Genomic DNA, 18,276 nt, shown 5'->3' on the forward strand with positions numbered 1-18,276 from the left:
GATCATCTAGTAGAGAGTTAATGAGGGCCTGAATTGTGGCTTCTGTGGAGATGAAAAGCAGTAAAATTTAGTGAGTAGCTGTGTATGTGTTTATGAACTGTTAAATAGATAACTTTTGGTAATAGAAAGTACTAATTAGAATTGAATACACAATCTTTCAGAGATTCTGGAAGATCAATAATCTGTACATAGAACCAGCTGTTACAAGGTTGATTTTACTTTAATGAGCGATACCATGCCTTTAACAGTTACGGGGAAAAAAATGAAGCCATGGAATCCCTTTTTCAAGTAAAATCAGTAGACGCTATCTGTATATATAGCAGATGATACTGGAGCTGTTCTGTTTTCTGGAACATGCATAAAACTGTCTCATCTTCTTACTTCTGCTTTCCACCTTATTTAGTTCATTTGAACTGTAAGAGTCTGGAAAACAATATGCAAACCACTACTCTAGAGCAGAATATATGCATATGTTCCAAGTGGGTTTTTTGTGTCTCATTAACTACTGATTTTCTACTTTCTTGAGATGGAAATGAAGCACTTCTAGTGACAAGGTTTTAAGGCTTTCATTCCTTTTATGTAAAGTACAGTATTTAGGTCTTTTATTTAAAGCTTGTATTCAAAGATACTATAAAGTTTAGACTGAAATGATAAAAGTTATAATTCAGTGATCTTTTTGTAATTTTGATTGCTGATGTATTTTGTTGGGTGGAGTCTGGTATATTTTATTCAGTATATACTGGCTATATATACTGTATATACTGGTTGTATATGTTATAATTAAACTTACAGTGAATGAGATAACTGTGTACATCTAATAGCTGTACTTGAAGTAAGAATAATATAGGTATACAGAGGGTTCAGGGAAGGTTTTAGAGACCGAGCCTTGAAGGATGCAGATGTTTCTCCCCGTAGTGAGGATCTAATAGACTGTTAGAGGGAACAGTATTAACTAAAGAGCTGAAAAATGTTAGTATATAACACCTTATACAATATGAGAATATCTGAGGGGAGTGATTTCTTTCTGTTCACTAATTTTTCTCCAGTAGCAAGTTAGTAGCTACTAAGAAATATTTGCTGAATAAATGAATTAGTGATTATGTTAAATCCTGTCACTGTACTTTGTGTGTGTGTGTGCGCTTGTTTTGGTGTTATATCTTTTTAAAGTAGCAGAGACCATCAACTAAAATTAAATTTGTTAGGTGAAGATGAACTAAAGTAGGATGGATCTGCTTTTACAGTGAAAGTTGCTCAGTCGTGTCCGACTCTTTGCGATCCCGTGAACTATACAGTCCATGGGATTCTCCAGGCCAGAATACTGGAGTGAGTAGCCTTTCCCTTCTCCAGGGGATCTTCCCAACCCAGGGATCGAACCCAGGTCTCTGGCATTGCAGGCAGGTTCTTTACGAACTGAGCCACAAGAGAAAGAGCAAAAATTTGTAGACTTCCTTGAGCCAGGCAATAGCTAAAACACAAGATTGTTTTTAATAATATTGATTAGATTTTATGTTGCTGAAGTCTTCAAATCTCATGATTGTGTTGAAGCAAAATCTTAGAATGATTTAGCTATTCACTTAGAAAGTTTCATTGAAAGCTGTCACAGAATTATTTTTTGTTAGGCCTTAAATTTGCATATTGCCACTTATTTCATTGTACAGTGTAGTAATTTTCTCTGCTACTTACAAGATTGGCACCCATAAGTTGTTCTAAATCATATGCAACTAAAGATGGAAAAGTATGAAAAATATTAAATCGATTAATGATTTTGAGGAGTGGGATTTTGGTTCTGCAGGATATTAAATTTGAGTTATGGGATTATGAAGTAGTATAAGAAAACAAGTTTTTCAATTCCCGATAAATAAAAGGAATGTTTGTCAGAATAAAGCAGAATTATTATTTTAGTGAAATTCTAAGGTGGAAGATTTTTCTGAGCCACATATGACATACCTAACTTTAAAAATGTAAAGTATTATAGATGTTACTGTCACTTAATTCATATCACTAAAAGGAAGGTGGAATATCAAGACATTGTGGTCATTGGATATATGAGTTGGTTTTCTAAGCTAATTGGGTTTTTTTTTAATATTTTATGAAATCCTTTTATGTTTCTTTTCTTACAGGATATGACATGTCTACATTTATTAGGAGGTATAGTAGGTATCTAAATGAAAAAGCAGTTTCGTACAGACAAGTTGCATTTGATTTCACAAAAGTGAAACGAGGGTGAGTTAAGCTTTCTTTCTTTCATTCTTTTTGGGTTTTTTTTTTTAACATCTAATGGATTTGAATATTTTAAAATGTTAACTGCAGGCATTATTTGAGCAAGTTCCAGGAGATGGTGAAGGACAGGGAAGCCTGGTGTGCCACAGTCCATGGGGTCGCAAAGAGTCAGACACAGCTGAGCGACTGAACAACAACAATAGGCATTATTGATTATGAATTACAGAATTTCAAGCCAGTCTTAAAAGATGAACTTCATGTTTTTTTTTAAGAAGTATATCAGATACTTTTGCACTAGGATTTTTGAAGTTCTTACTAAATTTTCCAACAGCTTTATTGAGACAATTTACACAACATAAAATTCACCCTTTTAAAGTATACAATAAGTGGTTTTTAGTATATTTACAAAGTTGTGCAGCATCACTGCTGTCTAATTCCAAAACATGTATTTCCTTTTCCTCTGGACCCTGGCAGTCACAAGTCTACTTTATATCTCTATGGATTCGTCTGTTCTGAATGTTTTTAGGTTTATAAAAGTAATAAAAAACTATTTTTTTTAAATTCTGGCAACATAGAATTCTGACTTAAACTGTTAATATTTTGATATATCTAATCTGTTTTCTGTGTGAAAATAGAAATAAAAATAGGTGTATGAAGACACATAGTAAATCCCATATTTGGATCACACTATTTGAAGACTGCTTCCCTCCCCTAATAGGTATTTTAGATAGTCTCAGTATCTGTGCACATAGATCCAGCTTGTTCTTTTGAATGGCTTTAGAATTGTGTTGTAGATGTACCTTTATTTCCTTTTTTTAAATCTTATAAAAGAAATGCATTGACTGTTCTTTTACATATGCTTGCATTCTTTTTTTTTAATTTATTTTTGATCACACTACTTGGCATGTGGGATCTTAGTTCCCTAACCAGGGGCTGAACCCGTGCACCCTACAGTTGAAGCACGGAGTCTTAACCACTGAATCACTGTGGAGGTCCCTGTGGTTGCGGTTGTAAGTGAAATTCCCTGTAGAATAAATTCTTAGAATGGACAAGTCAAACGATATATATATACATGTACCATTTAAATAGAAAACACCAAATTGCCCTGTATAAAACTGTTACCAAATTATTAAGTACAATTATAAATATCTCTTTCAATGTATTCTTCCATCATCATGAAAATGTATCTCATTAGGTATTTACTTTATGTTAGTTGATTGACTAACTTTTAAATGTGATATTGAGCCTCATTCTCTCTTTGTAAAAATACCACTCTTGCTTTGTTAATTGCTTTTCAGGATCCTTTGCCCATTTCTCTGTTGGACTTTTAAAATTTCTTGTCTTAAAAACTCACTGGCAGTTTAGTCAGATAAATTTAGGTTTGATTTCTAGCTTCACTCCAATTAGATGAGGGATTTTAGTAAGATACTTCAGCCAGCTTGCTAACTTTTAAAAAGTAATTTTATTTTGAAATAATCCACTTCCTGAAATGCTGCAGAAACAATACAGATAACTCCTACACACTTCACTCAGATTGATCAGTTTTTAACATTTAATTATCTTTGTGTGTGTGTGTTTACTTTTTTGTTTGATCCATTTGAGAGTGGATTATATATACATCATGCATGCCTTTTTACAGTTTATAACTCTCAACATTTCAGTGCCTGTTTCCTAAGAAAAAATATCTTTTGTTACATATCCATCAATTGGCTCACTTTTTGCACATCGTGCTGCACAAACTGATGCTGGTTTTACAGGACAGTGTGTTACATGGAAAGGACTCCGTGAGGCTGAATGGTTTGGGGTTAACGTGTTGGCACACGTACGGCCCATTTGTACCATAGTAGTGTGGTGTGGCACAGCTGGAGAGCGTTGACTTAAGCTTCAAGTTATTTCGTCTGTGAATTTTTATAAAATTTGTTTTTATTTTTGGTTGCACTGGGTCTTCGTTGCTGTGCATAGCATTCTCTGCTTGCGGTGAGTGGGGCTGCTCTTTGTTGCAGTGCGGCTTCTCATTGCAGTGGCGTCTCTTGCGGAGCACAAGCTCTGGGTGTGCGGGCTTCAGTGGTTGCAGCACGTGTCCTCAGGGGCTGTGGCTCTTGGGCCCGGGGTGCGTGGGCTGCATTAGCTGTAGCACGCAGGCTTGGTAGTTGTGGTACCCGGGCTTCATTGCTCCGTAGCATGTGGGATCTTCTCAGATCAGGGATTGAACCCGTGTCCCCTGCACCACTGCGAAGTTCTGTAAATATCTTTTCACCTGTAGAATGGTGATGTTAATAGCATTTATCTATTAGGATTTTTGTGAGAATTAAGTGATTAATTGTATATAATGCTTATTAGCACATGGCAGACTAACAAGCTTTTGGATTTATTGGGAAAATAAATTGTCACAGGTTATAAATACTGCCCCCCCCGTTTTTTAGCATTTATTAAAACTTAAAACTATGTGATAAAAATTGTTATCTTTATTTTTATGGCTACTATCTTTTAAGCAAACTTGGAGTGGGGTTTTCTACCTCAAAGTGATCAATTAACTATGTTTTCATGGATATTTTTATGAATTCAGTATTTTTATTTAAATCTTAGGTTCGTTTAGAATATATCTTGATATTTAAAAAGTGAGATGGAGATTAACTATAATTTTTTAATAGAAATATGGAATATTCAAAAATCAAAATGAATCATTACCCTGTATGGTTAAATGGGTTTCCCAAGTGGTGCTAGTGATAAAGAACCCACCTGCCAATGCAAGGGACATAAGAGATGTGGCTTCAATCCCTGGCTCAGGAACACCCCCTGGAGAAGGACACGGCAGCCCACCCCAGTATTCTTGACTGGTGTACCCCGTGAACAGAGGAGCCCGGTGTGCCATAACCCATAGGGTCACACAGAGAGGGATACTCCTGAAGCGACTTAGCATGCACGCACTTGGTTAAATGACTTTTCACTTAAGTACACTTATTTATCTAGCTCCTTTTTTGTTATTCTGGCAAATTCTTAGTCATTCTTCAAGAATTCACTCAAACATTTTTTTGAGGAAGCCTTTTTTCCTGTTAGATTTTTAATGACATTGTCTTATCCATGAAGACAGTATAGACTCAGATTCTTATTTTCAGGACTTTCCATGGTGTCTAAACATAGTAGATGCTTAATAGTTTTTGAAAAGATGATTAGATGAGTTTCTAAACAGTAGATTAAATGGTTCCATGAAAAATGGATCCAATAAATTGCCTGTTGATACATCTTTTTTAGTTGGTTGTGTTAAACATTGGTCGCTTCATTTTCTTTTTGTTTAGCATTCCATTTTTTTGATAGTGTTAACTTGCCATGTAGAATTACCCTGAATTCTAAATTGGTACAATTTGAAGTGGTAAGACATTGTTATGTAACTAGCAAAAGAAAGAATAATCCAGGTATTGTCTGTGAGTAAGAGTATGGATGATCAGCCTTTAATTCATTGCTCTTATATTTGGGAAGCAAGTATCTGAATTTAATTACACTTAATTATAGAAGTAATAATAAATACTTGGGTTCTGCATGGAGTATGAATTGTCATGCATTTGGTTTGAATCATATTTAAGGCATTTGGGTTTGTGAACTGAGTTTTTCCGAAGTCAGTTGCTGACGTAAGCATGTGATAACTGTTCAGATTTTTCTTAATTGAGAAGTTTACAGTTCTCTGGGAAGAAATGATGTGGAGGCTAGTGAGAGAGAGAAGAATAAAAAATGTTCCCATTGTTTTTGGCCCAAACCTTTGGGGAGATGGCACCTTTTACTGGGAAGGTTTTTGGAAGCAACATAGGGTGGTGGTTAAAAATTAAGAATTTAATTTTGGAAATACTAGTTTTTAGATGTCTGTTATTTTTTATAAGTTAAGATATCAACTAGGCAGTTTGACAGTACTAACTAGGACCTTTGAGAGTTCTGGTCTGGGTGTATAAGGGGCAGTTTGGTGATTTCTGCCAGGGGAATGACAGTATCCTGGGGAATAAGTGTAGAATGAGAGGGGAGGGCCCAGAAACATTTTGAGATACTCAGCATTTATTTTAGAGAATGAGTAGAGGGTGAGGAGATGAGGAAAGAGACTGAAAAAGTAATGGTGCGGTAGGAAGAAAACAAGGAGTGATGGCTATCCGGGATGCTGAGAGAGTAGAGAATTACAAGAAGAAGGAAAAAGTTTGAATGCTGCTGAGAAGTCTAGTCAAGTAATGTTGGACTGGTATTCACTGGAGAGGCAACATAAAGGTAAAAGTGGAGTTTACACTGGAGTGAGTTGAATAATGAATCAAAATTGTAAATTTGCCAGGTGACTGCAAGGGAATGAGAGGTGCAAGAGAGTTAAGGGTATTTGCAAGGGCATGATTATAATACTTATCTTTGGAATTATGAGCTAGATGAAAGAAGGAAAAACTAGAAGGGATCAATGTGGGTAGTGGTAGGGTTAATACATTGAAGTTTATGATGAAGTCAAATAGTTTTTGTCGTGGGACACTTGACCAAGGTAGCTAGAAAGTTAAAAGGTTACTGTCAGGATGAGATGTCTGAATCTTGGCTTTTTCTTACATTGAGGGTGAGGGAGTGGTAGTGGGGGCTAGGGATAATGTGGTTTCTTGGCAGGTGGTAAGGTTAGGATATGACTGTGAGAATAGGGGATGTGGTTAAGGGTCTTTGAGATCAAGATGTTGGATTGATTCTGCATGTAAGATGTTGAAATTAACTGAGAAAAACTGAACCATTGTTGAAGACTTTTGTGATACAGGGGAAGTGACCAGAAAGTAAAAAAATTACTTGGCAAGGGAGAGGGAGGGAGAACTAAAGGGACCAACAGTGACTGATGAAACAGGAGTGTGATGTGTGTGGGGATAAAGAAAGGGCTGCAAAGAGGGGGTGATGTCCTCATCCCGAACTCCTGAAACTGGTACCAGTCAGGGAGGATATGGGTATGTGTGAGTTAACACATCTTATTTGGGAGGGTTATTGGACTAAAACTGATTAAGCTGCCTACATAAGGCAGGCCAGTGTTTGTTCTTTAAACTCTTGTCCTGCAAAGCACTGTTTTTGCTTTTCATAGCTTAATGGTTTTTCTGGTATCTGGAGTTGTGTTTTAAGGGATAGCTTAGGGTAGAACAGCTATTTCTAAGTATGGATCATTTGTAAGTTAGGGAACATCTATACATGTTTTTGAAAGGGCCTTGTTCCTCTACCAGAAGTTTATGAAAAGCTCTGCTTTAGTGTCTTATACACTTGGGTTTACACACTGACCCTAAAATCAATTCGCTTTCTGACCTTAGATACTCTCATAACCTCAATGAACCTGAAATTTCATTGTCTATAAAATGGGACAAGACCACCTGCAGGATTTTTCTGAGAACTTGAAAAACATACATACACCAAGCCCTTAATACAGAGGCTTGGTCTATAATAAACATATTGGTGTTAGTTGTGTGTGTTAACTCTGTTACCTCTTATCTAGTGTTTTTGGTGTCAGTTTTGTAAAATTCTAATTTATTTGGTACTGCTGGTATTTATCTTTCTTTAGAAGTATCTAAAGAAATACATAAAGAAATCTTTTTGGAAATATTTAACAGAATATTTTATTAAAAACCGTTTCTCTTAAGTATCACTTATTTTAATGTCCCGATTAGAATGACTTGGTAAAACTGTCCTTTATATTGTAAAAAAATAATATTTTTTAATTGTATGTATTTGAGTATATAATTCATGTTTTATTTATTTATGGCTGTGCTGGGCCTTTGTTGCTGTGCCCAGGTTTCTCTAGCTGTGGAAGCAGAGGCTGCTCTTGTGGGGCACAGGCTTCTCGTTGCGGTGACCTCTCCTGTGAGGAGCCCTGGCTCCAGGGCCCGAGGCTTTAGTAGTTGTTGCACGTGGGCTCAGTAGCTGCAGCCTGCAGGCTCCAGAGTCCAGGCTCAGCAGTTTTGGCAGAGGGGCTTAGTGCCCAGCGGCATGTGGGATCTTCCAGACCAGGGAACCAGTCAGTGTTCCCTGCATTACAAGGAGGATTCTTAGCTATTGGACCACCAAGGAATCCCTAAAATAATTTTGATTTGCATCACAAATAAGCTACTTTAAATAAAGTGGTACTCACCCAGACTTCAGACTCCACTGTGCCCTGTTTAGTAATTTGAGGGAAATGCCCTTTAGACGCATGAGCAGTGTGAGCGTCAGATGATTTTCTCATGTGAAAAGTATAGTATAAACCTGGTTATATATTGTAAGCTTTTATTTTTATGCTCATGTTTTACATCTTTTTAGTTTGAAATGAGCACCTTGATATTGGACATATGGTATTTCCTGTTTTTGTTTTTCTATACGATTTCTCCTTGAGGTTTCAGGTTCAATAATGACATAAAAACATGTGATGTTTTGTAACAACTTGTCCTCTGTTTAAATAAAGAACCAGATGGGAGTTTGAAACATAGATTTAATAACAGACTCAATTGTTTTTTTCTTTAAACAGGGCTGATGGAGTTATGAGAACCATGAACACAGAAAAACTCCTAAAAACTGTACCAATTATTCAGAATCAAATGGATGCCCTTCTTGATTTTAATGTAAGTTGATTACATAAATGCTTTTGTAATTTGATATTTTAAAAATTGCATTATTTTAATTAGATTTTTTTATCTCAAGTTGTCATAGACTAATTTTTTCACACTATTATCCTATTTGGCTAAGGATTTTCTATAAATGTGGTCCCAAATCAGATTACTTTCTATTTTAATAATTGCTTAAGATTTACTCTGATTTCTTTGGTGGTGCTTCCATGATCCCCACTATATCATAGGGTATAAAAGCTGAAGAAAGTGATGGAGAGGTGACGAGATTGATGTGAAAATCTGCTTTTTTTGATAATGGTTTTTAGATGTTAAAAATGTACAAATATTTTCCTTATGACTAGCTGTTTTAAGATTTCACTTTTTGTCTGCTTTGCAGAACTCAAAGCATGACAGTTATTAAGAAATAAAGGGAAGTTCAAATATACTTGTAACAGTGTGTTGTATAGCTATTGCCCAAGGACTCTGTGTTCCCTGGGATTTTTGTTTTAATGACTGCTACTTGAACCGAGTTTCCAGCTTTGTTACTTGTTTATAGTATGTTGGGTGTTAGCATTTTCAAGTCGTCTTTTTTGGTGCATCTAGCTTAAGATATTTTATTTTAGACCTTGTAAGTGTAAGTTAGTGATTGAAACTGTGACAGTTTAATGCTGAAATTGATTTTCCTTTGTTGCTGTGCTGTTACTTGGTAACCTTTAACTTCTGGAGGCCAGGGACCAGCTAGCTCTGCTTTTCCCTGCTGTGTCCCTGTTGTCAGTACTGTGTGGCACATAGATAGTGTTCAATAAACATTGAGTAAATGCATCCCGTAAGTACTTTATAGACTAGAACAGGTACTCAAGCTCAACCATTTTTAAATGGTTGCAAATAATAAAAGGGAATATTTTTACATTTTTGAATGGTTGCTAGTAATAAAAGAATTTTTTAAGTATATGAAATTTGTATTTCAATGTCCACAATAGTGTTTTTAGAACAGGCTCATTGGTTACATGTAGTCTGTGGCTGCTTTTTTGGTGTAATAATGGGGCCAAGTAGTTGTGACAGATCATATGGCCTGCACAGTTTGAAATACTGAGTCACACCCCTAGTTTGCTGGCTCCTAGTCTAGAAGACAGGGGATTAGTGTAACTGCTGAACTTTATTTTGATTTTTATAGAGAAAATGTCCAACCATGAATTTCTTTTCCACTTAATTTATTGTGGGCATCTTGATAAAGTTGCATGTTCTTTTCAGTGTCTCTTATACTTTGTTGTATGTAATAATTTATTGCTTCCCAGATGGCTCAGACAGTAAAGAACCTGCCTGCAATGCAGGAGACCTGGCTTCAATCCCTGGACTGGGAAAATCCACTGGAGAAGGAAATGGCAATCCACTCCAGTATTCTTGCCTGGAAAATCCCATGGACAGAGGAGTGTGGTGGGCTACAGTCCATGGGGTTGCAAAGAGTCAGACACGACTGAGCAACTAACACTTTACTTGTTGATAAATGTTGAGGGCATTTGGTTTTTTAATTCAGAAAATAAATGGGGACAAAAAAAACAGAAGGGAGGAATACTAGATACTCCATGTGTGTGTTAGATAATGGTATATCTATACATTTATAGGCCTATTTTATAGAATTAATGCCCTAGACAAAGAATTAGATGGTCAAAGGTCATAAACATTTAAGTTTTTAATAAATATTGCCAAATTATATTCCAAAAGGGTTGAGCCAGTCACTAGTCAATAGGCACCTGTTTTTCTTCGTTCTTATTGGTGTAGAATAATACCTTGGTTTTGACTATTTTGATACCTACTAGTCTGGTACTCAAGAGAGGATAGTTCAGTAATTCAATTGGTTCTTTTAATTTGCGTATCAGTGAAGTTGAACTTCTTTTCACATTATTACCTATATGTATTTTTTATTTTGTGAGTTGTCTTATAGAATTCTTTCTATAATGCAGATCGATCTTGTCAGATATTCTGAAAATATTTACCAAATTGTTGCTTACCATTCAGCTTATATTTTTCTGTACCTAACACGTACTTACGTGTACCTAAACACGTAAGTAATTATCATGTACTTAGATATCTAGATGGCAACCCAGTCTAGTATTCTTGCCTGGGAAATCCTATGGACTGAGGAGCCTGGCAGGCTAGAGTCGGTGGGGTCATAAGAGTCTAACACAACTTAGCAACTGAACCACCACCACCACGGTTCTCTAAAAAGGAACATAAGATTAACTTGTTTTATCCTTTTGTTATTTTCTTGAGATAAAGCTAAAGGTAATTTCTCATATATCTTGGTAGACAATTGCTTTTTTTTTTTTTTTTATTAAAACGAGTCACTAATAATAATAATATTGATCATTGGATACATGTTTATATATGGGTGAGTCCCTTCTCTTTTCACATGAAACAAGCACAACATTGTTAATCAACTATACCCCAATACAAAATAAGAAGTTTAAGAAAAAATAAATATTGATCATTTATGTGTAAAATACTACAGGAGACTCTTTACACCAGTATGTCAGTTAATTTTCCTGTAACTATATAAGGTAGAAATATTATACCCATTTTGAAGGTGAATTTGTTTGTAATATTGGGAAAATTATTTCTTTTTTAAAAAAATATTTTCTACCTAGCTTAACTCAGTTCTTTGGTTATTATAGTAGCCATTTAATAAATATTTTTTTATTTAGAAACATTCAATAAATTCTTCATGACTGCAAATGAACTTTACTTAGAAAGGGGCTTTATTTTGTAATTGGAAGTAATTAATGTTGAAAGGAACTTAAAATACTTTTGAGATGTAGCCTAAGAATTTCAAAGTACTTTTGTTTTCACTGACTTATTTCTGAACTAAATTCAGTGTTGTCGGGTTTGTGTTTGTGGCTTTTAAATAAATCTGGACTCTTCAATCAATATTTTTGCACTGTATGGCTGTGACTGATTACTAGAGATAAATGTCTTTTTCTGTCCTACACCTAAGTGTTTGAATTCATTGTATCTTACTTTGAAGGAAGTCATTGTCATTTTAGAACAGAACGTTAGCTAATCTTTTTTTTTTTCCCCCCAGGTTAATAGCAACGAACTTACAAATGGGGTAATAAATGCTGCCTTCATGCTCCTGTTCAAAGATGCCATTAGACTGTTTGCAGCATACAATGAAGGAATTATTAACCTGTTGGGTAAATATTTCTATTGTTTAATAACATTTTATTTCTTATCTTGTATCATTGATCAATAATATTGTCTTAGTTATTACTTAAAGCTGCCTTAAAATTCATTGAGATACAGTTATTCATTGAACAATTTGGAGAAAAGAATTTTATACCTGACTACACATGCTAAGTGATTAAATAATTATACAATTAGAATGTTCAGCCAGATGAACTCTGCACTTTTTAAATATATCTATTTTTTCTATCAGTTTTATTTTTAGAAATTGAAAAATTTCTTAAAAATTAAGTTGAAATTTTGTGTCTCAGGAAAATAATTTCCTCACAGTTTATTCCAAAATGAACTTTTAATTGTAAAATTGATACTTTTTCTAAACTTGATTTTTAGATTGATAATTATTTTAAAATAATTAAATACTTTTTTAAAGGATGTGTTTTACATTTGAGGCATTTTAGGAGTGTGTGGTGCTTTGTTGTGTATTAGGTATATGTGGTATTCAGTTAGTTTTGCCTAGAGATGCTAATTTTTTTCAGTGGAGTTTGAATGGAGTAGAAAAGTAATAGTCTACAAAGAGTGTCAAAGTATCAAGTGTCAAGATGTCAGATGTGTTTACTCCAATATATTTGTTCTCCCTTTTCAGTAATTTTTTAAATTTGATTTTCATAGGCAGGGGTAATACAAACTCATTTAGGGATGGTTTAATCCACAGAGATAGGGAAACTGGATTTTTTTTTTTTTCCACAAGTGAAAAATGGAAAGTTTTTTTTTACAAAGTTTTGGAAAGTATAGTCTCACACCTTGTGACTGGTATAAATTAAGCTCTTTACTGCTATTTATGTAAGTTAAATTAGTTTTCCAAGTGACATCTGGACTTAGAAAAGTTGCCATCTTTCTTAACATTACTTAGAATATTTGGAAATAGACATTTAGCACTGTTTTAAATGGAGTCAAATGTGATCTATATTAACATGCAAATTATACTTAGGGAATTGTTACAGAAGAAATACTGTAGGAATTACTGGTAATAGGAGTAAAATCATAATTTATTCATTTTTAATATAGCAGCATCTCTATTTTAACTTGCTTTGAATACCTAAGCTAATTTAACACTTTTTTCTGTAGGGTGAATGTGTTTTCTGAGACATCAGTGTAACTCGGGCTGTTTTAAATCTTTTTCTCTTTTTAGTATTATATTTTGATGTGAATAAAAGTATGTTTATATCTGTTTTTGGCAGAAAAATATTTTGATATGAAAAAGAACCAGTGCAAAGAAGGTCTTGACATCTATAAGAAGTTCCTGACTAGGATGACTAGAATCTCAGAGTTTCTCAAAGTTGCAGAGGTAAACGGTGTTTAAATGACTATATCTCTTAATTTGGTTTCTTTGTCGTTAAGTGTACATTTCAAAGAAATCAGTCTTTACCCAATGAAAGAAGTGTCTTAAATATAGTAAGGTATCTATTCAGTTATAACACTATACTATATTGCATTCTGTGCTGTAGTATGAATATGATATAACATTGAATATTATCCTGTGTACTTAATCTAGTATTGAATACTAAAAAGTAATCTAATTTTTAAATTCTTTCTCTATAAAATCAGGTATATGGTGGTGATTTTTATGTTTGGAATTGGCTGTATATTGTAGACTTATTCTACTAAATATGGTAAAGAATACTCTATGTTAGTGCAGATCACCTTCCTTCAGTAAGGCTTGCAACCAGAGCCATGTGGTTCAGAATGTTTTCTTCCCTTCAGAAATGAACTTAATGTGTTTATTGTTTGTCATTGTTTATGAAAGCTATGAATGTAGGTTATAAGATAATTAATTTTGTAAATCTTTTTGAAAAATGAGTTTCTGAGGGAGTCACAGAAGGTAGTTGTGGTAATGCTTATAGACATTATCTTGCTTCCACAAAGGCAGCACTTAAAGAGTTTTTGTTTTCCCTTTCTCTTCCTTCTACCTATTATTACCAGAGGTGTCTTGTTAGGGTAATTCTAAAAGATGAATATATTATATATTATTGATCAGTAATATCCAAGTAGTTCATCTGAAGCTAGCAAGTTGGTGATTCTGCCGCTGTTACCGTAGTGATGTTTTATTCTGTAGTAGGTGGAGAAAGATACAAAAAGATGATGAGACCTTTGAAGAAAATAGCTTTGTGGTGTTAAACTATTTTATGAAGTGTACTGGCATTTATTTGGATTTAAAGTATCTCTCAAGGAGAAATCAGTTTTTTTTCCCATTTCTTTAGGGTCAGTCACATGCTAAAACCAGAAGTAGTATTTATGATGATTCTAGTAAATTCTTTAAATACATTTAGTTTGTTGACCTTTCCCTTTGGCTTCTTTTGTTCTTTGCATTTGATAAGTTGTATCTACTGACTTAAGTTTTAAGCCCTTACTCACCTCCAGATCTGCTGGTCTCACCCTGTGATGGAATGGACCATCCACTCCATAGGAATACTCCCCTACCTCAAGAATATTCTTTGATCAAGTGGTCTCTGGGCTCGCAATTTCATTATGAGACCTAGTTTTTGAAGTGAAGACTCAAGTAACCTATTCAAATGTGTTTGAAGCTGACAAATATATCATTCAGTGATTAGCTTTGAAGATCTTGGTATGAATTATTTTATCAAATTTTCTACTGATACCATTCTGGAACTGGCCCTTAAAAGGTTGAGAAAAGGAAGGGAGAATGATTAGAAAAGGAAATAGTCATATAGTATGAATAATAATGTCACAGGAGGGAAAAGAATTTTTAAATTAGGGTGTTGAAGTAAATAAGAATGGTTTTTATCTTCTTTGCTAGAAATTGCCTAGTACCTGAGCATCGTGAAAGTGTGTTGGGATTGCTTTGTGGGGACAGTTATATCCTGGTTAAATATCACTTGGTATTTGTATAAAACCTGGCCTGCTTGAGTGAACGTAGGTTTGAAATCTATGGTGACTGCCAGGGAAAGTGTACTTTATGGTGAAAGAGTGAGTCATTGTTGTTAGGTTTGTTCCTTAACTTCTTATGCTCCAACAGACTTGTTCATGGTCAGCCTTTCTAATTCTTGGTGTAGTGTTTTTGTCATAGAAGTGATAGATTTTTCAGATTGTGACAAGGTAACTTCTTTAGGTGTTTCGAAGATGTAGAGATGGTAACTTAGTAGCTTGGTTGAATTTCCAACTCTCCTTCCCCTCCTGTTAGAACTTTTAGAGCCATCAGATAATATCTAAGTCTTTGGAAGTATTGAATGATATCTGCGGAGATTAAATATTCTTCTAATTTTAAAGAACTCTTCCTAAAATATTGCTCATAGTACTAGTCATAAATGTTATTTTCTAAATTTTACTTATAAAACCCCTTATTATAATTTTATCTATTAAATACGATGCTGCTTCTCTTACAGCAAGTTGGAATTGACAGAGGTGATATACCAGATCTTTCACAGGTAAGTATTGTTGTAATTGTAAGTATTGTCTGCTGTGTTCTACTAGGTCTGAAGGGTACAAAGATGAATAATATGCAGCTCTTGCTGTCAAGATCAGTGTAGTTTTTCTTGATTTTTAATGTTCTGATATATTGCTGATGATTGTTCCAACATTATAACCGTATAAAAATCTACTCATTTCTTCTTGGTAGAGCCAGCGAGTGCTCTGCTGTTCTTTTAGTTTTTTCCCTTTCAGTCTCTGTTTCTCATCATTATCATTACCACCCCACAACCCCCCCACCCCCCGCAAAAAGAAAGAACTGAACTTAGAGAATGGTGTTTTAAAAACAAGATCTTCACTATAATATTGGTAGAGAATTATCTTACACAGGATTTGTTTTTCCTGTTTTAAACCTTCCACTTTGGCTCTTTGACTCAGGTAGATACATTAAATAAGTATAAACCTCAAAACATTGCTCTTGAGTCCTGGCTGTGCCACCAGCTGACGCTGTGATCTGGGGAAGTTACTCTCTGTGCTTCAGTTTCATTATTTCTAAAATGTAGGTATTACAATACCCATCTCAGTTGGGAGGATTAAGAGTTAATACCTAAAAAACATTTAGAGCATTAAGCATTCAGTGTTAGCTATTATAATATTATTTTTTATTATCATCATCTTAAAAAAATTTTAGGAAGGAAACTTTAGAACTGCAGTTTTTCTGGCCTTTTCTGGTGTTTGTTTACTGAGTATTAAGAATGAAAGGACCTGGCATAAACTATTCTTATGTGTCAGCTCTCTCCTCACTAGTTGTTCTCTTTTACCTTATTTTCAGTCATTCTGGGATTCTTTTAAATACTTTGCTTGTTAATGGTTCTTCCTGTTTTTCTCTGTACTCACTCGTTCTGGTTCATCTCTTTGATCTCCAGGCTAAGGATATACACTAGATCTAGTTATGAATTATATGCAAATAAAAACTTTTGTATATGCCCACATGAAATAATTGACCTCATTAAGATTGAGCACGTTATTGCTATAGACTTAAGTGTGGTAAGATGAGTTTGAGTAAGCTCCAGGAGTTGGTGATGGACAGGGAGGCCTGGCGTGCTGCAATTCATGGGGTCGCGAAGAGTCAGACACGACTGAGCAACTGAACTGAACTGAAGTGTGGTAAGAGTCATTGTTTGAACAGTAGAAACTGATTTGACAGTTTCAGATGGGAGGGGAGTTTGGGGGAGGATGGATACATACATATAATATGGCTGAGTCCCTCTGCCATCCACCTGAAACTGTCACAACATTGTTCATGGGCTATATGCCAATATAAATAAAAAGTTTAAAATAAATAAATTTAAAAGTAAAAAGATCAGCCTCAGGCCATACTGTCATTATGTGCCTGTACTTTAATATTCACGGGATTGTACTTTAGGAAAGATGGTAGATATACACGAGTGGAAATTTTTAAAAAGTGGAAATGGATTATTTACTCCTTTTATGTTTGTTGTAAGTTGTTCTTTTTAGGATGTGAAGCATCACATTTCCTTCACTTTTTGTAATCTGGATTTGACTTTGAAAAAATAGATATATTTAAAAGGGATTTAAGAAATAGTTATTAATTATCATACCTAGGTATTTTAAGTATTTGTAAGCACAACTTAAATGTTTCAGAAAAAAATACTTGGTTTAAATGACCTCAGCTTTAATTTAAGATTCTGCAGCATAGTAGTTAGTATCTAGGCTTTGAGATGGGACGTACCTCACACGCTGGCTCCTGCTGTGTATCAGATACGTGATCTGGGGCAAGTTCATTTTCCGTGTCTCAGGTTGTGTCCTTGTAAAATGGATATGGCAGTCGTGTCTTTCTCATGGATTCAGTGATGGCATACAGGGTAGCTCGCACAGTGCCCAGTGTGTTACAGGAGCTTTTAAAATGTTAATCACTGTTAGTAACGCTCTCCTCATCATCTCTGACGTAGCTCAGACAGTAGTAGGCCTGCTGATTTGCTGGGGTTGAGGGATTGCAGATCTGTCCTCAGATCAACATAGAAGTCCATGTTTTCTACCATGTCTGTCTTTGCTAAGGTCTTGATACAGAGAAAGAAAATACTGGATGAAGGAAGTTGTTCAGGTCGTAGTTAATAGAGAAATTAGCTAGTTCTGTCTCTTCCAACTGCTTTTGGATACCTGTAATTCAGAAACTATATATAAATCCAAAAGAATATTTGGTGTAAGTGAATGCCACTGATGTATTTGCTTCACTTAAAAGTAGTGAACAGTTCCTTTTCAGCTCACTGAAAAGATTTCCTTTTGAAAATAAGTAATTAACTGTTCATATTCAGTTGAAATTTGACACATAGACTGAGGGTTTCAAGCTAGTCTTTAAAAAAAAATTGAGGTAAATACCTGTTTGAATGAGGATTGATAACTGTAAGCACTCGTATAATCAATACACCATTTAAGATGTAAATCGTTTCCATCAGCCTCTGTCCCCCTCCAGTCACCCCTAGTCCACTCCACACAAATCACTATTTTGAATTCTAATAGAGTAATTTTTATCAGTTTTTGAATTTAATATAAATGGAATCATGTGACTATTTTCATGCCTGGCTTCTTTTGCTTATCATAATGTTTTGAGAGCTGTCTATATGTTAGATATACCATTAATTAATTCTTTTTAATTGCTGAATAGTATTCCATCATGTGAACTTACCACAGTTTTGTCTCTTTTCTAAATTGGAAAATTTGGAAATTTTTGGATTATTCACAATTTTTTAACTGTTGTAAATAAAGCTGGGGCTTCCCTGGTGTCTCAGCAGTAAAGAATCCACTTGCAGTGCAGGAGATTCAAGAGACTTGGGTTTGTTTCCTGGGTTGGGAAGATCCCCTGGGAAGGAAAATG

At 34.8% G+C, this 18,276-nt stretch overlaps 1 protein-coding gene across 18 annotated transcripts in view; it reads left to right on the top strand.

Moving 5' to 3' along the window:
• The window catches only part of PICALM (phosphatidylinositol binding clathrin assembly protein), a 94,192-nt gene that overhangs the window by 35,681 nt on the left and 40,235 nt on the right, over positions 1-18,276 (top strand). For 17 of the 18 annotated variants that reach the window (XM_043452319.1, XM_043452323.1, XM_043452321.1 and 14 more), the window contains exons 4-8: positions 2,121-2,223; positions 8,699-8,792; positions 11,857-11,968; positions 13,196-13,302; positions 15,359-15,400. In XM_043452319.1, the coding sequence (XP_043308254.1) occupies positions 2,121-2,223; positions 8,699-8,792; positions 11,857-11,968; positions 13,196-13,302; positions 15,359-15,400 (458 nt within the window). The remainder of the gene's footprint in view (positions 1-2,120; positions 2,224-8,698; positions 8,793-11,856; positions 11,969-13,195; positions 13,303-15,358; positions 15,401-18,276) is intronic. The other variant, XM_043452337.1, reaches the window with a different exon arrangement.

The sequence above is a fragment of the Cervus canadensis genome, chromosome 29 (genome assembly GCF_019320065.1).
Source record: "Cervus canadensis isolate Bull #8, Minnesota chromosome 29, ASM1932006v1, whole genome shotgun sequence".
NCBI lineage: Eukaryota > Metazoa > Chordata > Mammalia > Artiodactyla > Cervidae > Cervus > Cervus canadensis.